The 22,804-nt window shown below is 41.6% G+C and overlaps 1 protein-coding gene and 1 long non-coding RNA gene across 2 annotated transcripts; both read right to left on the reverse strand.

The window, feature by feature from the left end:
• Positions 1-8,214: 8,214 nt before the first annotated feature.
• Positions 8,215-22,000, reverse strand: epdr1 (ependymin related 1). Its single transcript, XM_084188253.1, has 3 exons — positions 21,672-22,000; positions 20,794-21,002; positions 8,215-12,270 (listed from the first exon to the last, which is right to left on the reverse strand). Exons 1-3 carry the CDS (start codon positions 21,971-21,973, stop codon positions 12,080-12,082), a joined length of 702 nt encoding a protein of 233 aa, XP_084044379.1. The 5' UTR covers positions 21,974-22,000; the 3' UTR covers positions 8,215-12,079.
• Positions 17,081-18,840, reverse strand: LOC311150730. The gene is made up of 4 exons (XR_014615133.1): positions 18,641-18,840; positions 18,038-18,099; positions 17,536-17,820; positions 17,081-17,300 (listed from the first exon to the last, which is right to left on the reverse strand). It is a non-coding gene; the product is annotated as an uncharacterized lncRNA (long non-coding RNA).
• Positions 22,001-22,804: the final 804 nt, after the last annotated feature.

Genomic DNA, 22,804 nt, shown 5'->3' on the forward strand with positions numbered 1-22,804 from the left:
ATTTAAAAAACAATTATAGATCTAACTTCATTGGAATACAGTGCCTTGCAAAAGTATTCATCCCCCTTGGCGTTTTTCCTATTTTGTTGCATTACAACCTGTAATTTAAATTGATTTTTATTTGGATTTCATGTAATGGACATACACAAAATAGTCCAAATTGGTGAAGTGAAATGAAAAAAATAACTTATTTCAAAAAATTCTAAAAAATAAATAACGGAAAAGTGGTGCATGCATATGTATTCACCCCCTTTGCTATGAAGCCCCTAAATAAGATCTGGTGCAACCAATTACCTTCAGAAGTCACATAATTAGTTAAATAAAGTCCACCTGTGTGCAATCTAAGTGTCACATGATCTGTCACATGATCTCAGTATATATACACCTGTTCTGAAAGGCCCCAGAGTCCGCAACACCACTAAGCAAGGGGCACCACCAAGCAAGCGGCACCATGAAGACCAAGGAGCTCTCCAAACAGGTCAGGGACAAAGTTGTGGAGAAGTACAGCTCAGGGTTGGGTTATAAAAAAACATGAACATCCCACGGAGCACCATTAAATCCATTATTAAAAAATTGAAAGAATAAGGCACCACAACAAACCTGCCAAGAGAGGGCCGCCTACCAAAACTCACGGACCAGGCAAGGAGGGCATTAATCAGAGAGGCAACAAAGAGACCAAAGATAACCCTGAAGGAGCTGCAAAGCTCCACAGCGGAGATTGGAGTGTCTGTCCATAGGACCACTTTAAGCTGTACATTCCACAGAGCTGGGCTTTACAGAAGAGTGGCCAGAAAAATTGCTTAAAGAAAAAAATAAGCAAACACATTTGGTGTTCACCAAAAGGCATGTGGGAGACTCCCCAAATATATGGAAGAAGGTACTCTGGTCAGATGAGACTAAAATTGAGCTTTTTGGCCATCAAGGAAAACGCTATGTCTGGCGCAAATCCAACACCTCTCATCACCCCGAGAACACCATCCCCACAGTGAAGCATGGTGGTGGCAGCATCATGCTGTGGGGATGTTTTTCATCGGCAGGGACTGGGAAACTGGTCAGAATTGAAGGAACGATGGATGGCTCTAAATATAGACCTAGAGAACAACATAAACTTGGTTTATTAGTATTTAGCACTAGTGTTAGAACAATAAGTGATTTTTGAATTAAGTCAAAACCATGCTGAAGGTCATGAATTACCTGCTGTACTGAGGGGGCACAGGAGTAAATAACTGTATCATCTGCGTAGAGATGAATGTTACAGGTTTTAACAGATACACCAATATTATTAATATAAATAGTGAAGAAAACAGGGCCCAAAATCGGCGCCTGCGGCACAACTTTCGTGATATTGAGGAAACTAGATTTGATACCGTCAGTAAGCACACATTGTGTCCTGTCCGTTAGATAGTTATTGAACCAATTGCAAGATGCCTGATCTAGGCCTATTTCAGACAACCTTTGAACAAGTAAGTAATGGTCAACCGTATCAAATGTCTTCGACAGTTCACTAAATAAGGCAGCACAATGATTTTTATGGTCTAAACAATATAGCACATCATCTAAGAGTAGCCACTGAAAAAGTGCTATGTCCAGGTCTAAAACCAGATTGGTGCTCATTAAGAATAGAATGAAAAGTTGAAAAAAGTTCTAAGCTGAGAGTTGCCTAGAGACTCTAAAACTTTAGCAAAGAAAGATAGCTTGGAAATTGGACTGTAGTTATCCAAGTCAGAAGGATCTCCACCTTTGTGTAGGGGGAGGACTTGTGCCGTTTTCCAGATCTTAGGGATAACCCCAGAAACAATGATCAAGTAAAAAATATAGGTTCATGATTCTGCAGTAAGTGGGGCAGAAAGCTGCAGCAAAAAGGGATCAAGTGAGTCAGCCCCAGTGGATTTTTTTTTTTCAACATCGGATCTTCAATAAGGCACTTAGTACAGCGTAGACATCACATGGTTGAAATGAAAATCAGGATGTGTATCTGGGAATGTATCTCTGCAACCTGGCTCGAGGTGAGTAAAGGACTCCTTCTGCTGGAATTAGAGTTTTCAGAAGCTATTTTATCAAATAAACTCAGCAAAAAAAGAAACGTCCTCTCACTGTCAACTGCGTTTATTTTCAGCCAACTTAACATGTGTAAATATTTGTATGAACATAACAAGATTCAACAACTGAGACATAAACTGAACAAGTTCCACAGACATGTGACTAACAGAAATCGAATAATGTGTCCCTGAACAACGAGGGGATCAAAATTAACAAAAATAACAGTCAGTATCTGGTGTGGCCACCAGCTGCATTAAGTACTGCAGTGCATCTCCTCCTCATGGACTGCACCAGATTTGCCAGTTCTTGCTGTGAGATGTTACCCCACTCTTCCACCAGGTCCCAGACGTGCTCAATGGAATTGAAATCCGGGCTCTTCGCTGACCATGGCAGAACACTGACATTCCTGTCTTGCAGGAAATCACGCACAGAACGAGCAGTATGGCTGGTGGCATTGTCATGCTGGAGGGTCATGTCAGGATGAGCCTGCAGGAAGGGTACCACATGAGGGAGGAGGATGTCTTCCCTGTAACGCACAGGGTTGATATTGCCTGCAATGACAACAAGCTCAGTCCGATGATGCTGTGAAACACAGCCCCAGACCATGACGGACCCTCCACCTCCAAATCGATCCCGCTCCAGAGTACAGGCCTCGGTGTAACGCTCATTTGTTCGACGATAAACGCGAATCCGACCATCACCCGTGGTGAGACAAAACCGCGACTCGTCAGTGAAGAGCACTTTTTGCCAGTCCTGTCTGGTCCAGCGACGGTGGGTTTGTGCCCATAGGCGACGTTGTTGCCGGTGATGTCTGGTGAGGACCTGCCTTACAACAGGCCTACAAGCCCTCAGTCTAGCCTCTCTCAGCCTATTGCGGACAGTCTGAGCACTGATGGAGGGATTGTGCGTTCCTGGTGTAACTCGGGCAGTTGTTGTTGACATCCTGTACCTGTCCTGCAGGTGTGATGTTCAGATGTACCGATCCTGTGCAGGTGTTGTTACACGTGGTCTGCCACTGCTAGGATGATCAGCTGTCCGTCCTGTCTCCCTGTAGCGCTGTCTTAGGCGTCTCACAGTACGGACATTGCAATTTATTGCCCTGGCCACATCTGCAGTCCTCATGCCTCCTTGCAGCATGCCTAAGGCACGTTCACGCAGATGAGCAGGGACCCTGGGCATCTTTCTTTTGGTGTTTTTCAGAGTCAGTAGAAAGGCCTCTTTAGTGTCCTAAGTTTCCATAACTGTGACCTTAATTGCCTACCGTCTGTAAACTGTTAGTGTCTTAACGACCGTTCCACAGGTGCATGTTCATTAATTGTTTATGGTTAATTGAACAAGCATGGGAAACAGTGTTTAAACCCTTTACAATGAAGATCTGTGAAGTTATTTGGATTTTTACGAATTATCTTTGAAAGACAGGGTCCTGAAAAAGGGAAGTTTCTTTTTTTGCTGAGGAAAAGTGGTTATTAAAAGCACCACAAATGTCCATCTTATCTGTTATGGGACCAGAGACTGTCATAACCTGTTGGGGTAATGAGGGGATTGAGTTTTGTTTGAGATTTGACTACCTTCCAGAAGGCAGCTGGATTCCCACCATTCTCAGATACACAGTTCAAGAAGTATGTCTATTTTGCTTTTCTAACCATGGATCGACATCTTTTTAGAAAGGACTGTCAGTCAGACTTAAAATCAGTCAGCCTTAGCCCAAGCTACATTTCTCTCCTTAAGTTTATCTGATACTTCATGAGTTGGTTCAGTTATCAACTGAGTTAGATTTAGCTCAATGCAGATATATTTCAGCCTATCAGAAGCTGGTATCAACCAATCCAGATTAAGATCACCCAAAATTAATAATTCAGATTTAGCATAGTTAGATAGTAAGTCAGACAATTGGCTAAGATCACATGTTGAGGCAGAGGGAGGGTGATAAATCCCAACTAGAGTAAATTGGGCATTATTACCAAGGCCCAGATTTAGGACCAGACATTCAAATTGCTTAGGAACAGAGGTAGTGAGAGATAAAGAAACATTTAAATTGTCCTTTGTAAATATGGCGACACCTCAACCTCTGCCAACTCTGTCAGATCTAAAAACATTATAACCAGCCAGAGACACATCAGTATTCGGCACAGTCTTATTTAGCCAAGTTTCAGATATTACCAGAATATCCATGTTGGTTTAAGAGGCCAGAATTATAATCAAATCCATTTTCCAGATCAAACTTCTGGCATTTACATGAATCAGTCCAATGGGATTTCAGATCAGACAGAGTCTCTAACACAAGCATACTATGCTCAGTTGGTAACCCCTTATTTGAAAATACCATAGGGCTACCTTGAATTGGTATAGATACAAGATTGTCTAGAATTGTACAATTGGGCCTACGCTTTGAGTGAGGACGTGGATTAAAACAAGAGTCAATGAGGGATACCTGTTCCGGGCCTGCAGTATGATGATAATGCTGATCATTTATGGTTGGGATTACCTGACCGGAACTTGGGGTGTTGATAAGTCAATGTCTTAGTGCAGCCTTGACTTGCGAGGACAGGGTCCAGTACAGTAGACTCGTAGCCAGTCGTAATGCCAGGAACCTACTGAAATAATTTGACGCTTGTTGGAGTCTTTCAGCGTTCCAATCAGTTCTTTCAAATCCTGTTTCAGCCGTTCCGAGCTAGCCACCCTAATGTCATTAGATCCCACATGGACTACGACATCACCCGTGTTCTGGTATTAAACAGTAGGAAGCAGCCTAGTAATGTCCTGTACCCAAGCCCCAGGATAGCACAAGGTTTTTGCCTGGGAACCGAGATGTTTGTCACCACATTCTTTTGAAGAGATTGGAAACCTTAATTGGTTTAGATCTTATCTGTCGGAAAGATATCAGTTCGTCTCTGTGGATAGTTTGTCCTCTGACAAATCAATTGTACGTTTTGTGTTCCTCAAGGTTCCGTTTTATGACCACTATTGTTTTCACTATATATTTTACCTCTTGGTGATGTCATTCGGAAACACAATGTTAACCTTCATTGCTATGCGGATGACACACAGCTGTACATTTCGATGAAACATGGTGAAGCCCCAAAATTGCCTACCCTGTGTTTCAGACATAAGGAAGTGGGTGGCGGCAAATGTTTTACTTTTAAACTCGGACAAAACAGAGATGCTAGCTCTAGGTCCCAAGAAACAAAGAGATATTCTGTTGGATCTGACAATTAATCTTGATGGTTGTAAAGTCGTCTAAAAAAAAAACTGTGAAGGACCTTGGCGTTACTCTGGACCCTGATCTCTCTTTTGACGAACATATCAAGAATATTTCATGGACAACTTTTTTCCATCTTCGTAACATTGCAAAAATCAGAAACTTTTTGTCCAAAAATTATGCAGAAAAGCTAATCCATGCTTTTGTCACTTCTAGATTAGACTACTACAATGCTCTACTCTCCGGCTACCCGGATAAAGCACTAAATAAACTTCAGTTAGTGCCAAACACGGCTGCTAGAATCTTGACTAGATCCCCAAAATTTGATCATATTACTCCAGTGCTAGCCTCTCTACACTGGCTTCCTGTTAAGGCTAGGGCTGATTTCAAGGTTTTACTGCTAACCTACAAAGCATGCATGGGCTTGCTCCTACCTATCTCTCTGATTTGGTCCTGCCATACATACCTACACGTACGCTACGGTCACAAGACGCAGGTCTCCTTATTGTCCCTAGAATTTCTAAGCAAACAGCTGGAGGCAGGGCTTTCTCCTATAGAGCTCAATTTTTATGAAATGGTCTGCCTATCCATGTGAGAGACGCAGACTCGGTCTCGACCTTTAAGTCTTTACTGATGACTCATCTCTTCAGTAGGTCCTATGATTGAGTGTAGTCTGGCCAAGGGGTGCGAAGGTGAACGGAAAGGCACTAGAGCGACAAACCGTCCTTGCTGTCTGTGCCTGGCCGGTTCCCGTCTCTCCATTGGGATTCTCTGCCTCTGACCATATTACGGGGGCTGAGTCACTGGCTTACTGGTGCTTTCCATGCCATCCTTTGGAGGGGTGTGTCACTTGAGTGGGTTGAGTCACTGACGTGATCTTCCTGTCCGGTTTGTTGCCCCCTCGGGCTCGTGCAGTGGAGGAGATCTTCGTGGGCTATACTCAACCTTGTATCAGGGTAGTAGATTGGTGGTCTGTTGATATCCCTCTGGTGGTGTGGGGGCTGTGCTTTGGAAAAGTGGGTGGGGTTATATCCTGCCTGGTTGGCCCTGTCTGGGGGTATCATCGGACGGGGCCACAGTGTCTCCCAACCCCCCCGTCTCAGCCTCCAGTATCTATGCTGCAATAGTCTATGTGCTAGGGTCAGTCTGTTATATCTGGTGTCCTGTGTGAATTAAGTATGCTCCCTCTAATTCTCTCTCTCTCCCTCTCTCCCTCCCCTCCCAGAGGACCTGAGCCCTAGGACCATGCCTCAGGATTACCTGGCCTGATGAGTCCTTGCTGTCCCCAGTCCACCTGGTCGTGCTGCTGCTCCAGTTTCAACTCTGGAACCTTGACCTGTTCACCGGACGTGCTACCTTGTCCCAGACCTGCTGTTTTCAACTCTCTCTCTCTACCACACCTGCTATTTCAACCTCTAAAATCCAGGCTCTGTCGTAGCCGGCCGCGACCGGGAGACCCATGGGGCGGCGCACAATTGGCCCAGCGTCGTCCAGGGTAGGGGAGGGAATGGACGGCAGGGATGTAGCTCAGTTGGTAGAGCATGGCATTTGCAACGCCAGGGTTGTGGGTTCGATTCCCACGGGAGGCCAGTATAAAAAATAAAATAAAATATATATAATAATACATTGTATGTACTCACTAACTGTAAGTCGCTCTGGATAAGAGCGTCTGCTAAATGACTAAAATGTAAATGTAAATGCCCGGCTATGAAAAGCCAAGTGACATTTACTCCTGATGTACTGACCTGTTGCAACCTCTACAACCACTGTGATTATTATTTGACCCTGCTGGTCATCTATGAACGTTTGAACATCTTGGAGAAAAATCTGGCCTTAATGGCCATGTACTGTTATAATCTCCACCCGGCACAGCCAGAAGGGGACTGGCCACCCCTCAGAGCCTGGTTCCTCTCTAGGTTTCTTCCTAGGTTTCTGCCTTTCTAGGGGGGGTTTCCTAGCCACCGTGCTTCTACATCTGCATTGCTTGCTGTTTGGGGTTTTAGGCTGGGTTTCTGTATAGCACTTTGTGACATCTGCTGATGTAAAAAGGGCTTTATAAATCATTTTGATTGATTGATTGATTGACCATTGAACTGCCGATGATAACGGCTGGTGAGATGGCAGAGGAGGTCCAGCAGTTTTTGTGCCTCTCGCTGGCCAAAAAACCCATTGTGGCTGACGGAGGAGCCGGTGCGTCAGACACCCTCGAGGTCCGGTGAGCGGAGGAGCGCAGCGGATCCAAGTCCGGGACAGAGTTGCCTAGCGGTTAAGAGTGTTAGGCCAGTAACCGAAAGATTGCTGGTTTCGAATCCCTGAGCTGACTAGGTGATAAATCTGTCGATATGCACTTGAACAAGGCACTTAACTCTAGTTCCTCCTGTAAGTTGCTCTGGAAAAAAGCAGCTGCTAAATGATGTAAATGTCTCTCTCTACATTGGTCAGCTACATGGGTGGGGTCCTTTCGATATGCTAATGAGTCCTGGGCACACAAATGCTCCTAGAGAGAAGCATGTATTGATGGCAATTCTAAAGTCTCCATCAGAGGCCCAGGCTTTTGGCATAGATGGTAAAGCTCTCATTTCTGGACTGTAAGATTATGCCCTCCACAGCACTGTTAGTAGGAAAGTTATTCATTTTAAGCACCTAAATATACTCACATTCATTCAAAATGTAGTATTTGAAACTCATCCATTAATTTCCCAACTGCTTTTTCTTTAATCATACATCATTCTCTGTACCTTATATTCCAATGCATCCAACATGGTATTGGGCAGCTGCTATTTGAGAACTCATCTGGTTTACAAATCAAACTCTGGTTATCTTATTGCAGAGCACATTGCACAACTGTTTTTAGAGAAGATTGTATTGCAAGGTATGCTTTATGTGTAGGCTATGCCATATGTATTGGCTAATATGCAGCTGTCATTTTTAACCCTCCATTCTAGCAAACATGACACACACACATATTTCTATCTACATGCTTTTATTTGGGTTTCTATGCAAAGTATATGTTTCTTTAAGCCTGCAGCTAGTTACTTGAAACGAGACATACTGTATAATCATGTCAAAACATGATTCAACAATTTAATTAACTGACAGATTGTCATCAATACAATTCGTATTGCATGCTGCATATTTCAAGTGCACTCGAAAACAGATATTTATATTTTTTCAGTCTGAGAGCTAGCTAGCTATATCTGTTCCTCTTCATCAGACAGCAGCTTGCGTTTTCGCAAGAGGCTGTGTTTACATCGTAGATAGAAGCACAGCCTTCATCACGAGGGGTATGTACGGGAGTTCTGATTGGTTTTAAGTTTAGTACTTGGCCAAATTTTTCTGAGCGGCTGAGTGTTTAAATATTGTTTTTTTTTATGAGAAAATGTGTAAGAATTGAAGGTGCCAACAAGTTTTTGTCATCATTAGAATGTTTTACTGTCATATACAAAATATCAGCTCCTCCCTTAAGGCTTCGGCCCACCACCTATCTGTCCTCTACCTCAACACACTTATGGACCCTTTCCAAATTGACAATCCTTATTTTGTACTCCCTGACTGGTGTTTAGTGTGTCTTTGACAATGTAAGTGTACTTACTGCCGGTTAGGGCTCATTTTGTGTTTATTTAATCTGTTTTTGTATTTATTATGGATCCCCATTAGCTGCTGCCAAGGCATCAGCTACTCTTCCTGGGGTCCAGCAACATTAAGGCAGTTATACAGTTTTAAAAACATTACAATACATTTCACAACACATTAAGTGTGTGTGCCCTGAGGCCACTACTTTACTACCACATATCTACAACACAAAATCCATGCGTACATATGTGTATAGAGTGTATGTTATCATGTGTGTGTATGCATGTGTCTGTGCCTGTGTGTGTCTCTTCACTTTCCCCGCTGTTCCATAAGGTGTATTTTTATCTGTTTTTTTTATTTTATCTAACTTTACTTCTTGCATGAGTTACTTGATGTGGAATAGAGTTCCATGTAGTCATGGCTCTATGTAGTACTGTGCACCTCCCATAGTCTGTTCTGGACTTGGGGACTGTGAAGAGACCAAATTATTATTATTCTTTACTGTGAAATAGAATTGTATCTGGTCAAACACCATTTTTTCAAAAACTTTACTAAGGGTTGGTAACAGGCTGATGATTGGATGTTTGAACCAGTAAAGGGTGCTTTGCTATTCTTGGGTAGCGGAATTACTTTTGCTTTCCTCCAGGCCTGAGGGCACACACTTTCCTGTAGGCTTAGATTGAAGAGATGACAAAAAGGAGTGAAAATATCGTCCGCTATCATCCTAAGTAATTTTCCATCCAAGTTGTCAGACCCAGGTGGCTTGTCATTGTTGATAAACAACACTATTTTTTTCACCTCTTCCACATTCACTTTACGGAATTCAAAATTACAATGCTTGTCTTTCATAATTTGGTTAGTTATGCATGGATGTGTAGGTTCAGAATTTGTTGTTGGCATGTCATGCCTAAGTTTGCTATCCTTGTCAATTAACAAATCATTGAAGTAGTTGGCAATATCAGTGGGTTTTCTGATGAATGAGCCATCTGATTCAATGAATGATGGAGCTGAGTTTGCCTTTTGCTCAAAATTTCATTTAAGGGGCTCCAAAGCTTTTTATTATCATTCTTTATATAATTTATCTTTGTTTAATAGTACAGTTTCTTCTTATTTTGTTCATTTTAGTCACATGATTTCTTAATTTACAGTATGTTTGCCAATCGGCTGTGCAGCCGGACTTATTTGCCATTCCTTTTGCCTCATCCCTCTCAACCATACAATTTCTCAATTCCTCATCAATCCACAGGGATTTAACTGTTTTTACAGTCATTTTCTTAATGGGTGCATGCTTATTAGTAACTGGAACAAGCAACTTCATAAATATGTCAAATTCTGCATCTGGTTGCTCCTCATTACACACCACAGACGAGCAAATATTCTTTACATCTTCAACATAGGAATCACTACAAATCATATTGCATCTGTTTTCATGTTATAGGCTGATCTTATTATGTTAGTATATGCTTATACATGTTTCAGTTGTTATATGTCAGGATTACTTCTGTCTGCAATCCCATGCAACATAACCTGTTTATCTACCTGCTTGGCATAGTTCTGGGTACAGTACAGTATCCAGGCCATGATGAGTAGTCCCTTCATTGTTTTTATGGAACCCAAGATGGCTACCAGTTAGTCCTTCTTGTTACTCGCCTAAAATGGCCGACCGGTGATGTCATAACATCCGGTCACTTCCTCTTAGAGTCTTAGCCTCTACCAAGATGTCTGTTGTTTACATACTAGCATTGTTAGCCACATCGCATGCTAACTCCTAGCCGATAATCCTAATGCAAACTCACCCCTACTGTACTTACTGCTGTAGGGGTGAGCCTACTAGCCTAGTGTGCTAGCCTCCACTGTATATACTGTGTGCTACTACCCACAGCCTGTGGCCTGCTAGCCTAGCATGCTAGTTTTTCTTGTATATCTTGTATTTGCTAGCCGCTAATTGTATCCTGTGTATCCTATGCTATGCTAGCCCACCTGTATATACTGTCATATTGTGTGCTAGATTAGTTGGCTGCTACTAGCTTCTCTTTGTAAGCCATACTGTTAACCTAGCTGCTAATACATGCTGGTAGCTCTGTCCATAGTGTACTATTTTGTCCTACTGTGTACCACATTAGCCTATGCTAATACCTGACCATTATAGTACACTTGTCATTCTCATTGCTATTACATAGTCATTGGCCTGTGCTAAATAAACTAAAGGAAAAATAGTAACACAATAAAATAATAGCAAATAATAATTGATCGAGACAGGTGCATGTCCACCCCAAAGTGCTGCATGTCACGATGACAGACACCAGTCTCGATCAATGAGAGAATACTTGAAATAGACGATGGCGGCGTACACATTGTTGGATTACTTGATGGAGCAAAAAAAGTATTTACTTTAATAACTATTATGTAATACATATTCTTCTCTTGTAGACACCACTACAACACTACTAGTTTCCTCTTCCTGTTTGCCATGTGTGTGTGTCTGTTTGGTGTTTGGTAATAAAGTGTGACTTGTGTCCCTGTCTCCTGCTGGTCATTCTACATCCTCTAACAGGGACGCCGGGACAGTTGCACCTATATCTAAGCCGGCACCTCTAACGGAGTCCACCACCAGTTGGTGGCACTCTTTTTCAATGGCCTTTATAAACCGCGTTCAAGACATGTCCTTTGATTATTAGTCAAGATACTTAGTCAGTGGATATGGAAATTGTGCTGATTTGGTGCCGACATGGTGGTCTTCTAGGACCAGGTTGGGCAAATGCTGCTCCTGTAACTGCTACATCTAATTGGCTTTACCATCACTATGTAGCTTTATGCTGAGAGAACAGGGGTGTATTTCAATAGTCCAAAGAGGCTTCCTCTCCTCATCTCTTCTCCTTCATTTGCTGCATCGGTCTAAAAAGACAAGATGGGTGTAAATGAAGGAAAGGAGTCAAGGAGACCACAGATCAAAATTGGATATGTAGCTAAATCAGGTGCAACGTTTGTTGTGCATGGTCCCTGACAAATGAATTAATAAAATAAGGCAAGGAGAGGAAGCCATTTTAGACTATGGACATTCCCCTTAGTCGATGTAGTCCTCCGGGGTGAAGTTTCCCCTGAGTACATATCTAGGATCAACTTCTCCTCCCTCAATCCTAATCTTATTGATTAATGGGGGAAATGTGAAAACTGATCCAAGACGAGCGTCTATGGGCAACTTCATCCTACATCAGATATAGTATATGGGGTCAAAGGGCATGGGGTCAAAAGGAAAAGTTGAAGGCCTCAGCAGTCGGAGTCCATCCTCTCCGGGCGGGCCGACTCGCAGCTGCTGGGCGGTGTGAACACTTCCGGGTCGCTGATGCCCAACTGGAGGTCAAAGAAGCGGGTAGAGGTAGTGACGCTGCTGTTCCTGGTGTAGGTCTCCTGGACGGGGTAGCAGTCCTTCACTGTGTAGACGCCCACCCACGCCTCATCTGGTGTAGCGGGGAGAGGTAGGATTAGGATTTACTTTATTGTCCCTGAGGGGAAATTTGTACATTAAAATGTGCTGTTGCATCTACATAGAATACCATAGGTTAAAAACATACAGACATCATATAAGCATCCCCCCCCCCCCCCCCCCACACACACAAAAGTTAATCAGTCCATGGCAAGGCTGTGACTCAGTGGTCAGTTCCACATGATTTAAGAAGTCAAACATTATGCACATAAAGTGGCCTAGTTGGTCTAGCAGTACTGGTGCAGCATTTGACACACATATCTACAGTGTCTGCATAGGTTTGAATCAGGCCAACTTCCCTTTGACACAACCTCTCTCACCATATTTTCAATAAAATATGAAAATCCCTTAAAAAATATACTTGAAAAAACACTATGCACATGGATAGCTTCACAATAATGCACAATTATGAGTTAGACATCATAACATTGAAATAGGATACTGTGCAAGGGTCTGTATTCTCAGAGCGGTGAAAACTATCCAATTTCACCAAGAACCAATTTGCAGCAAGACTAGGAAATGGCCACCAGAGGTAAAGTGGACAAAATCTGTGTTGACCGTTGTGACTCACATGATGCCCTTGACCTTTTGAAATAAGTTGCTTGTCATCTCCTGACAAGCACTTTGCACTGAACACCCTTAAAGTGCAATTTCACCCTGGGGGAATCTGGGCTTGTTTTCATCATGACATTGTGCGTGTAGATATGGTTGTCCTTGTTCGATAGAGCTATTGGACGTCTTTCAGTGATGTTCCTATCAGTGGATTCATTGCTAAATATACAAGCTGACAAATTAACTTTAGTTTATCTACTGAAACCCATATTGTGTGTTGCTAGCTAACATACTACTGTGTTACAGTGGGGGGAAATCGAATTATTTTTATGTTTGCTAACTTAGGTAGGTAGGTACCTAGCTAATCTAGATAGCTAAATTAGCTAAACAACTACAGGTAGCCATATCTATGACTTAGTCGTAGATATGGCTACTAAACAGCAAGCTATAACGTTACAACCAGCCACCTAAAGCTAGGTTTACCAGCAAATGTTAGCACATGACTGGAGTTGGCTAGCTAGTTAGCCTGGCACCTGCTAACATGTTACTATGCCCCAGGCCTCCCATTTGTAACTTTTTAGCAAACATGTGTAACATCAGCAACTGTAAATAGTTTTACTAGCTAGCTATGTAACATAATTGACGAGGGTTGACATTGGTTATGATTATGACCGTGGATGCATTTTATAATCACACAATTATAGGCATGATGCAAGATAGGATTCCAAACAGATGTAAATAACAATGATTAGATATCCAGCAAGCTAGCTTTACTAGCTAGCTAACAGTGAGGCGAAACAATACAATCATTTAACTGTTGGAAATCTCTAAAACTGATAAGCTGGTTTTACTGTGCAGATATTTGCCTAAGCATGCCTGTTAGACATGGCTGTAGCTTGATACTGTCTGCCTACCTACTTAGGTACATTGTACGGTCTGGTCACTGTGCAAAGGTTGAGGGTTACGCCATATTTATTTATATTAGGCTAGATATTCTAAATGTAATCTCTGTGCCTATGCACGTTCAACTAGTCTACCCTAATGTTGTTATGCTGGCACAGTTCAACTGTCGTTCAAATTGTGCACTGGAGTGTAATTTATTATAAATTTTTGTCTTACAGACAATACTGTGTGGTGCCTGGGCTTCCTCCTGGAGTGGATTCTTGGAGAGAAACATATTTCCTTTGCCTGTGTGTGTCATTGTAGAAAAACTGTATCCTGTGAACTGTATCCCTCTTGATGGATTGGAAATTATGCCTGATTTCAAACAGATGACTCAAGAGGAGCTGAATGGCAGTTTGATCATGACAACACTCCTCCTACAAGTGTTCCCTGAAGTTACTGTATGTTTCTTTGGAATGGAAATTTCATCATGACCACCTCTACCATCATCTGCTGATCCCCAGTTCTCTTAGCTACAGATTGTTACACCAGATAATGTGATTTAACCAAAACATGTTGGTCTCCATTACTGGGAGTTACAGAATAGGTACCGTTTGGTGTAGCACAGAATTTTCGACCAACCTTGCTGTCTTCGTCCTCAATTCGTGGAAACAGGAGTCTCATAAAATGTCCATGTCCAGTTGCAGGGGGTCAGTTTGAATTTAGAAAATGCTCAGTTATTAAAGTAAATACTTTTTTTGCTCCATCAAGTAATCCAACAATGTGTACGCCGCCATCGTCTATTTCAAGTACTCTCTCATTGATCGAGACTGGTGTCTGTCATCGTGACATGCAGCACTTTGGGGTGGACATGCACCTGTCTCGATCAATTATTATTTCCTATTATTTTATTGTGTTACTATTTTTCCTTTAGTTTATTTAGCACATTTTTCAGACTTTTTTTTAAAAACTCTGCATTGTTAGTTAAGGGCTCGTAAGCATTTCACAGTAAGGTCTACACCTGTTGTATTCGGCGCATGTGACAAATACAATACGATTTGAAAAATATTGATTTTAATAATGGAGCAATTTCTAAATTCAAATGGACACCCTGCAACTGAACACGGACATTTTGAGAGTCCTGTTTCCACGAATCAAGGACGAAGACAGCATCGCCAAGGTTTCTCGAAAATTCCCTGTGCTACACCAAACAGTACCTATCCTGTAAATCCCAGTGATGGATACCAAAAATCAGTTGTAACAATCTGTAGCTACAGTTCTCCGCACTTTACTACACCTGAGACACACTCAAACACACTGAACTGTACTACACTGTTCATACTGGTTTTTTTGGTATGTTACTTTTACCATATAACATTCTTGCTGAATACCCAGTCCTCTGTTTGAGTTGGCATTATATATTGTACACTCCCATGTAGATTAGATTGTGACAAATAAACATGATTTGGATATACAGTTGAAGTCGGAAGTTTACATACACCTTAGCCAAATACATTTAAACTCAGTTTTTCACAATTCCTGACATTTAATCCAAGTAAACATTCCCTGTCTTAGGTCAGTTAGGATCACCACTTTATTTTAAGAATGTAAAATGTCAATAATAGTAGAGAGAATGACTTATTTCAGCTTTTATTTCTTTCATCACATTCCCAGTGGGTCAGAAGTTTACATGCACTCAATTAGTATTTGGTAGCATTGCCTTTAAATTGTTTGACTTGGGTCAAACGTTTCGGGTTTCACAAGCTTCCCACAATAGGTTGGGGGAATTTTGGTCCATTCATCCTGACAGAGCTGGTGTAACTGAGTCAGGTTTGTAGGCCTCCTTGCTCGCACACGCTTTTTCAGTTCTGCCCACAAATGTTCTATAGGCTTGAGGTCAGGGCTTTGTGATGGCCACTCCAATACCTTGACTTTGTTGTCCTTAAGCCATTTTGCCACAACTTTGGAAGTATGCTTGGGGTCATTGTCCATTTGGAAGACCCATTTGCGATCAAGCTTTAACTTCCTGACTGATTTTCCTTCCTCATGATGCCATCTATTTTGTGAAGTGCACCAGTCTCTCCTGCAGCAAAGCACCCCCACAGCATGATGCTGCCACCTCCGTTCTTCACGGTTGGGATGGTGGTCTTCGGCTTGCAAGCCTGCCCATTTTTCCTCCAAACATAATGATGATCATTATGGCCAAACAGTTCTATTTTTGTTTCATCAGACTAGAGGACATTTCTCCAAAAAGTACAATATTTGTCCCCATGTGCAGTTGCAAACCGTAGTCTGGCTTTTTTATGGCGGTTTTGGAGCAGTGGCTTCTTCCTTGCTGAGCGGCCTTTCAGCTTATGTCGATATAGGACTCATAATGTGGATATAGATACTTTTGTACCTGTTTCCTCCAGCATCTTCACAAGATCCTTTGCTGTTGTTATGGGATTGATTTGCACTTTTCGCACCAAAGTACGTTAAACTCTAGGAGACAGAACGCATCTCCTTCCTGAGTGGTATGACAGCTGCATGGTCCCATGGTGTTTATACTTGCGTACTATTGTTTGTACAGATGAACGTGGTACCTTCAGGCATTTGGAAATTGCTCCCATGGATGAACCAGACTTGTGGAGGTCTACATTTTTTCCCCCTGAGGTCTTGGTTTGATTTCGTTGGATTTTCCCATGATGTCAAAGAGGCACTGAGTTTGAAGGTAGGCCTTGAAATACATCCACAGGTACACCTCCAATTGACTCAAATTATGTCAATTAGCCTATCAGAACCTTCTAAAGCCATTACATTATTTTCTGGAATTTTCCAAGCTGTTTAAAGGCACAGTCAACTTAGTGTATGTAAACTTCTGACCCACTGGAATTGTGATACAGTGAATTATAAGTGAAATAATCTGTCTGTAAACAATTGTTGGAAAAATTACTTGTGTCATGCACAAAGTAGATGTCCTAACCGACTTGCCAAAACTATAGTTTGTTAACAAGAAATGTGTGGAGTGGTTGAAAAACTAGTTTTAATGACTCCAACCTAAGCGTATGTAAACTTACGACTTCAACTGTATCTAAATGTCTAACATCTGTTTGATGCTACAGAGCCCTGTACAGCTTATATAAATATATTCTGTGAATCCATAAAGGTATACAAATTTCAAGGATTGATCGAAAATATATATTTTTATTTTATGGTCCTTTATCCAACTTCGGTACACTGGCAATGGTGTAGGCATGGTGGGCTGTGGAAGCAGAACGCTTGTGGCGAATGGTCTTGTCCCGTCTGCAGTGGGACAAGACCTGTGGTCCTCTGTAGCTCAGCTGGTAGAGCACAGCGCTTGTAACGCCAAGGTAGTGGGTTCGATCCCCGGGACCACCCATACACAAAAATGTATGCACGCATGACTGTAAGTCGCTTTGGATAAAATCGTCTGCTAAATGGCATATTATTATTATTATTATATTATTACGGCCAGATGGATAAGACTGACGGAAGTGGTGTAGGGCTCGTAGACCTTAACCACCAACTGTTTGGACCTCTTGCAGAAGGTTTGCTGGTACTGCACATCTCCTGGAAAGACATGGTTGTGGTGTTACCATTTTACACTTTTTGTGGAAGGGACGTAGGGCAATGCCTTTGTTGGTAAAGGTGTCAACCGATTGGGACATAAGTGTTTAGAGACAGACTAGTGCATTGTTTAGGGACAATGAGGGCCATTGGGAGCTGCTTTTGAGAGGAAAGATCAGTCAACAAAGTGAATGGGCCGGGGGGGCTGCAGAAGGTGTGAAAGGAGGGAAGTTCTTACACAATATGTATTGTGGTGTATGGGAGATTGAGGATCATTCTTATCAATAGTAGCAGGGGATTTTTGTAGACGTGTCTTTGTTTTGTCTTTTGAGAATCTGCATAGAGAAGAATGAGGTGGTTGTGTCATTACTGTTGTAGTCTTGATTTTATACAGTGTCCCTTTCTCGTTTTTGTCCCACAATCTTGTTGTGCTCCATAACTGCAAGGTGTGTCCCCTCCCTCATGCTCGTGTACCCACTTTAGGGTATTTTTCAGCAGGGCATGTGGAATGCATCCAGATAACCTGAGTTTTACAAAGAGAAAAGGTAAAAAGAGAAAAGGGGTAGACTAAATTGATTACATGGTCTGGAAGGTACTCTGTGGCGCTCAGGCTACATCTAACCATCCTTAACCCCATAACACAAACCCGTTCAAACACTACCCAATTCATGTTTATGCCATGCTTACTGTAAATTGAGCTATCTTAGCCATCAGCTTGTAAATATTTTTTGCCAACTTACCTTCAATTTATGCAGAGCTAGGGGTTGGAAACACAGGCTGGTGGAATCAGATTATGTACCACCTACAACAAAACACACAATGATACACAATTTAACCACCCCACTAATTGCATTGATCTCTATTAGACTGGCAAGTTAGCACACCTAACATGGACATTTCAATATTGTCAGCTTCACTAAATTGGCAGCAAGATTGCTAGCAAGATGAGAACCAACCATACACTATTTATACACATTCATCATTACTACCAACACACAGAGTGTGAGTTAGCTATATAGACAATTACATTTTTAGTAACTGAGTGTTTTCCAGACAAGGGTGAAATAGATGACTACCAGATTGAGTTACTCTTATTTGTTAACGTTAGCTAGCTTACGTTAGCTAACGTTAGTCAAAGATAGAATGAACAGACAAACATGTTTACTCTACTGAAGGTAGCTAGCTACCAGTCTAGCAGTGACTACCATGGCATAGGCGAAATTGATTGACAGTGTGTATCAAAAGATAGCTAGCTAAATGATTTAGCTGATGGCTTTCAGTGTTCAATACAGGACTGTACCGCTAACTAGCTAATTTACCTAGTCCAGCTAACGTTACGTTACCTCTTTCGATAATCTTCCATTCTGTTGTGAAGGGAGAAAACGATGGTATCATATCACTTCTCAGCTGTCGTCTAAAATGGATTCCCCATCTGTTCAGCCTGAAAATCACTCTGATAATCTTTGGTCATCGTAAGCATAATTCTTGATAGCCGCAACCCACTGGCAGCATCGGGGTAAATCTCTGGCAGGTAGAATGGTGAAAGATACCTCATTTTCGTGCTTGTTTGTAATTAGCACAGACAGCCAGAACAGCACACGGGCATGATGACAAACACACCTTTTTTTATTACCTAGAGAAGTTCTGAGATAATAATAATATGCCATTTAGCAGACGCTTTTATCCAAAGCGATTTACAGTCATGTTTTACGTATGGGTGGTCCCGAGGATCGAACCCACTACCCTGGCGTTACAAGCGCCATGCTCTACCAATTGAGCTACAGAGGACCACATTACTTTGTGTTTGTCGTTCGAAGTAAACAACGGCATAAATTTGTGGGCACGCCCAATCTATTTAGCGGGGCGGTATCTGCATTCGCTATGAATGCCTGACTTTGGGGTTCTTCATTATGAGCAGACGAATACACAGGAAGTCAAAACTTCCCGATTCTAGCAGTGAAATGAAAATGTACTTGTTCAAACTTGTGTTTTGGATAATGTTGTTAATATAGTAATGACTATATGTTGTGGCAGAGCCAGGGAGAAATTCCTCTTTAAAGCACGTTGCCGCCACTATTTCAAAATAATGTCATGTCCTGGAGAGAAAATGCATGTTTAGGTTCCACCTCCAAAGAATGATGAAGGCTAGTTATACATATTCACGAATTGGGTGTGAGAATTTCCATGTGGAGTTGATCTGTAGTTCAATTGGTAGAGCATGGCGCTTGTAACGCCAGGGTAGTGGGTTCGATCCCCGGGACCACCCATATGTAAAAAATTTATGCACACATGACTGTAAGTCGCTTTGGATAAAAGCGTCTGCTAAGTGGCATATTATTATTATCAACAAAGGGCACTGAAGGCTGTCAGTGTAGCTAGCTTGCATGCTAACTGTATCTAGCTATCGTGCTAACCTTATCTAGCTAGCTAATATTATCGGTTGTTGCATGTTTTTTTTTTTTATAAACCGTATTCAAAATATTAGCCAGCTGGCTCTATGGCATAATCATTGATTTAGGGAAAACTTCGCCACACTAGCCTATTGTTATCTCCAAAGTTTTGGCATCTTCCATAAATTGCAGTGGAGTGTGTAGTGAAACAAAACTTTAGTGGTCAAAACCATTCATCTTGGGGCTACGAGGGGAGCAGGTTTGCACAATGCTATCATATCACGCATTTATAAAATGGTCATATATATTTCTAATACAGGCTAGCTAAAAAATAAGTGAATATTTATAAATTACCCAATTGATTATGATAATGCTCTGGTTAAAAAAATAAAAAGTGCAAAAACATACGTTTGCACCCCCTAATTTAATTTGCTCCATTGCTCAAGTGACCTAGTGGACACAAGGCTGTTTGGCTCATCTCAGTCGAGAAGACTTAAATCGTTGTGCAACATCATGGGTAAGCTCTGGCCATTGTCTTTCAGCTTGAAAAAGTTGATTTCTACTGGTGTGGGCGTTTAACATTGCTCTGGACATGAACATTAGAAAATAAAAGTAAACATTGAAGCATTTCCTGTTCTAAATAATATAATGGAAACGCCAGCCCACTGGTGAGCTTGATGCTTCCAAACATTTATAAACCAATGTTTTGGTCTTCAATGGAACTTCATCAGGGACCTTCGCTTCCTTCTAAGTATACCGTTTTTCTACATGCACCTGGTAACACAATGGAGCTACACTGAGTGTACAAAACATTAGGAACACCTTCCTAATATTGTGTTGTACACACTTTTGCCCTCAGAACAGCCTCAATTCGTCAGGGCATGGACTCTACAAGGTGTCAAAAGAGTTCCACAGGGACGCTGGCCAATGTTGACGCCAATGCTTCCCACAGTTGTGTCAAGTTGACTGGATGTCCTTTGGGTGGTGGACCATTTTTGATACACATGGGAAACTGTTGAGTGTGAAAAACCCAGCAGCGTTGCAGTTCTTGACGCACAAACCGCATGGCACCTACTACCATACCCTGTTCAAAGGCACATACTTACTTTTACGGGCTGGTTTCCTATCTGACCACTCCTGCACCTCGATCATGTCTCCAGGACCACCGATAAAGTACTGGTCCTCATAGGTGGAGTTCATAGGGATGTCAAAGGGGTCCCAGGCCTGGGTCAAGGCGATCTTAGAACACTGCTTCGTCTTCTGCTCGATCTGGAACAGCAGGCCACTGTTGTACAGGTAGATAAACTCAAAGTATCTGGAGAGTGCGTGCAAAACAAAGGAAATAATAGGAGTTGTAATAACAGGAGAAAATGCACGTGATTTGAATCAATCATACTGTAGCTAGGTAAATAGTAGCTATTCATGGAAGAAGTTGATCCAATGCCCTGTTCTTGGATAAGCTCGCCATTTTCCCTAATAGGCCTAAGTAAAACAAATGACAACCGCCAGAGCAAAAAGAGGAAAAGTGTTTTTCTCACAGCATAGATAGACCTTGAACAATAATCTAATTACTTGGTTATTATCAAAGAACAGGGCATTGGATCAACTTCTTCCATGAAGGTCAGCAACAATGCTGACTCATAGGTCTTGACATAAAACAAAAAAATCTAGTTCATAAAGAACACATATGCTTATTATTTAAAATATACATATAAAAACATTTATAGTCTTATTACTTATTATGTTGGTAGAGGTTCAATATCACACAAAAAGTCTTAGATTGGATATGTTTGTTCCAGAATTTTTCTGTTATTGTCTATTTGGGTCTGCAATCACACTGGTAGAAGGACAGATCAAGCCATATGGACGCTTGGTAGCGGCCATCATCAGTATTCACAATGCCTAATCTTTGTTTACTTGACCTCACTAGTTGGACAAACGCTATTCGTGAATAAAAACGAATGTTTCAAAGTAGCCTGCTTACTTCTGGCATGGTGTATGTTTTTTATTCTGTTGAAGAAGCCTTATTCTCTGGTTCTGTGCATCATACGACACCGTGGCCCGTGTATTCCGCCCAGTGCTGTGGTCATATTCGACGGATCTGCCCTCCCATTGCAAGGGCGCAAGACAGGGCTGAGCTGGCGGTGCGAAAGCTGCCTCCGGATAGCTCAAAGCAGGTACCACCGCTCCCAAGCAAAATGCAAACACGAGCGGTAAAAAATGGGTCATCCTGGAGATATGGAATTCGTTCAAGTGAAGGTAAAAATCATGAACTGTTGATTCCATTTGACATGTGGCAGCAGGTTGATAACACCACAGAGTCTTATACCGTTACACTAAAAAAAAAGCTCTTGTTTTTTTCATAGCAGCTCACGCAGTCGCAAATCCGTCCTATGATAATAAACATGTTTGCATAAAAATTATAGATTTAAGGTAATATTATGTTATATTAATTATTGTAAACAAATATAGCATGATATGCAGTCATACCTTAGAATTTAACAAGCACAGGAACATTTTGCATTTTGAAATTTACATGTTTTAAATGGATATTTGCCACTTTTATCTTTATTTCTATACAATGTATTTATTTATAAATAATATAAATACAAATAATAGCCAATAGTGCGTAGGCTAAATTGCATTAGGTTATTATTTATATCTTCCGTTATCTAGACCTGTCCATGCCCATGTTTTTTTATCATCCTTGTCACCAGAGGGCAGGCTTGTAAAAGTTTTGGTTCCATCAATCAGCTGATCGCTAGTTTCGCCACACATAGAACAATAGCACAATTTCTAAACCATACTGTACTGTCTTTGACAATAGAACTCGCCAGTTTGTAGTCCTAAAACCCGGAAATGAGTTAGCCTACCTCTAGTTTGTTCAGCCATTCTTATGGAGAAAGAATAGGGTTTTGGGATAAATGACGAAAATAAGGTCTGAGATTAACACAGGTTTAGGAGGTCAGGAGGTCTTATACGTTTTGTTCTATGAGATAATATCAGTCAGCTGATGAAGATTATCTAATAGAACAAAACGTATAAATTCTTCTAAACTTGTGTTAACCACAAACCTTATTTTGGGAGTTTATCCAAAAACCCTACAAAAACCAAATG

This window comes from Coregonus lavaretus (assembly GCF_964263955.1).
Source record: "Coregonus lavaretus genome assembly, chromosome: 23".
Taxonomy (NCBI): Eukaryota; Metazoa; Chordata; class Actinopteri; order Salmoniformes; family Salmonidae; genus Coregonus; species Coregonus lavaretus.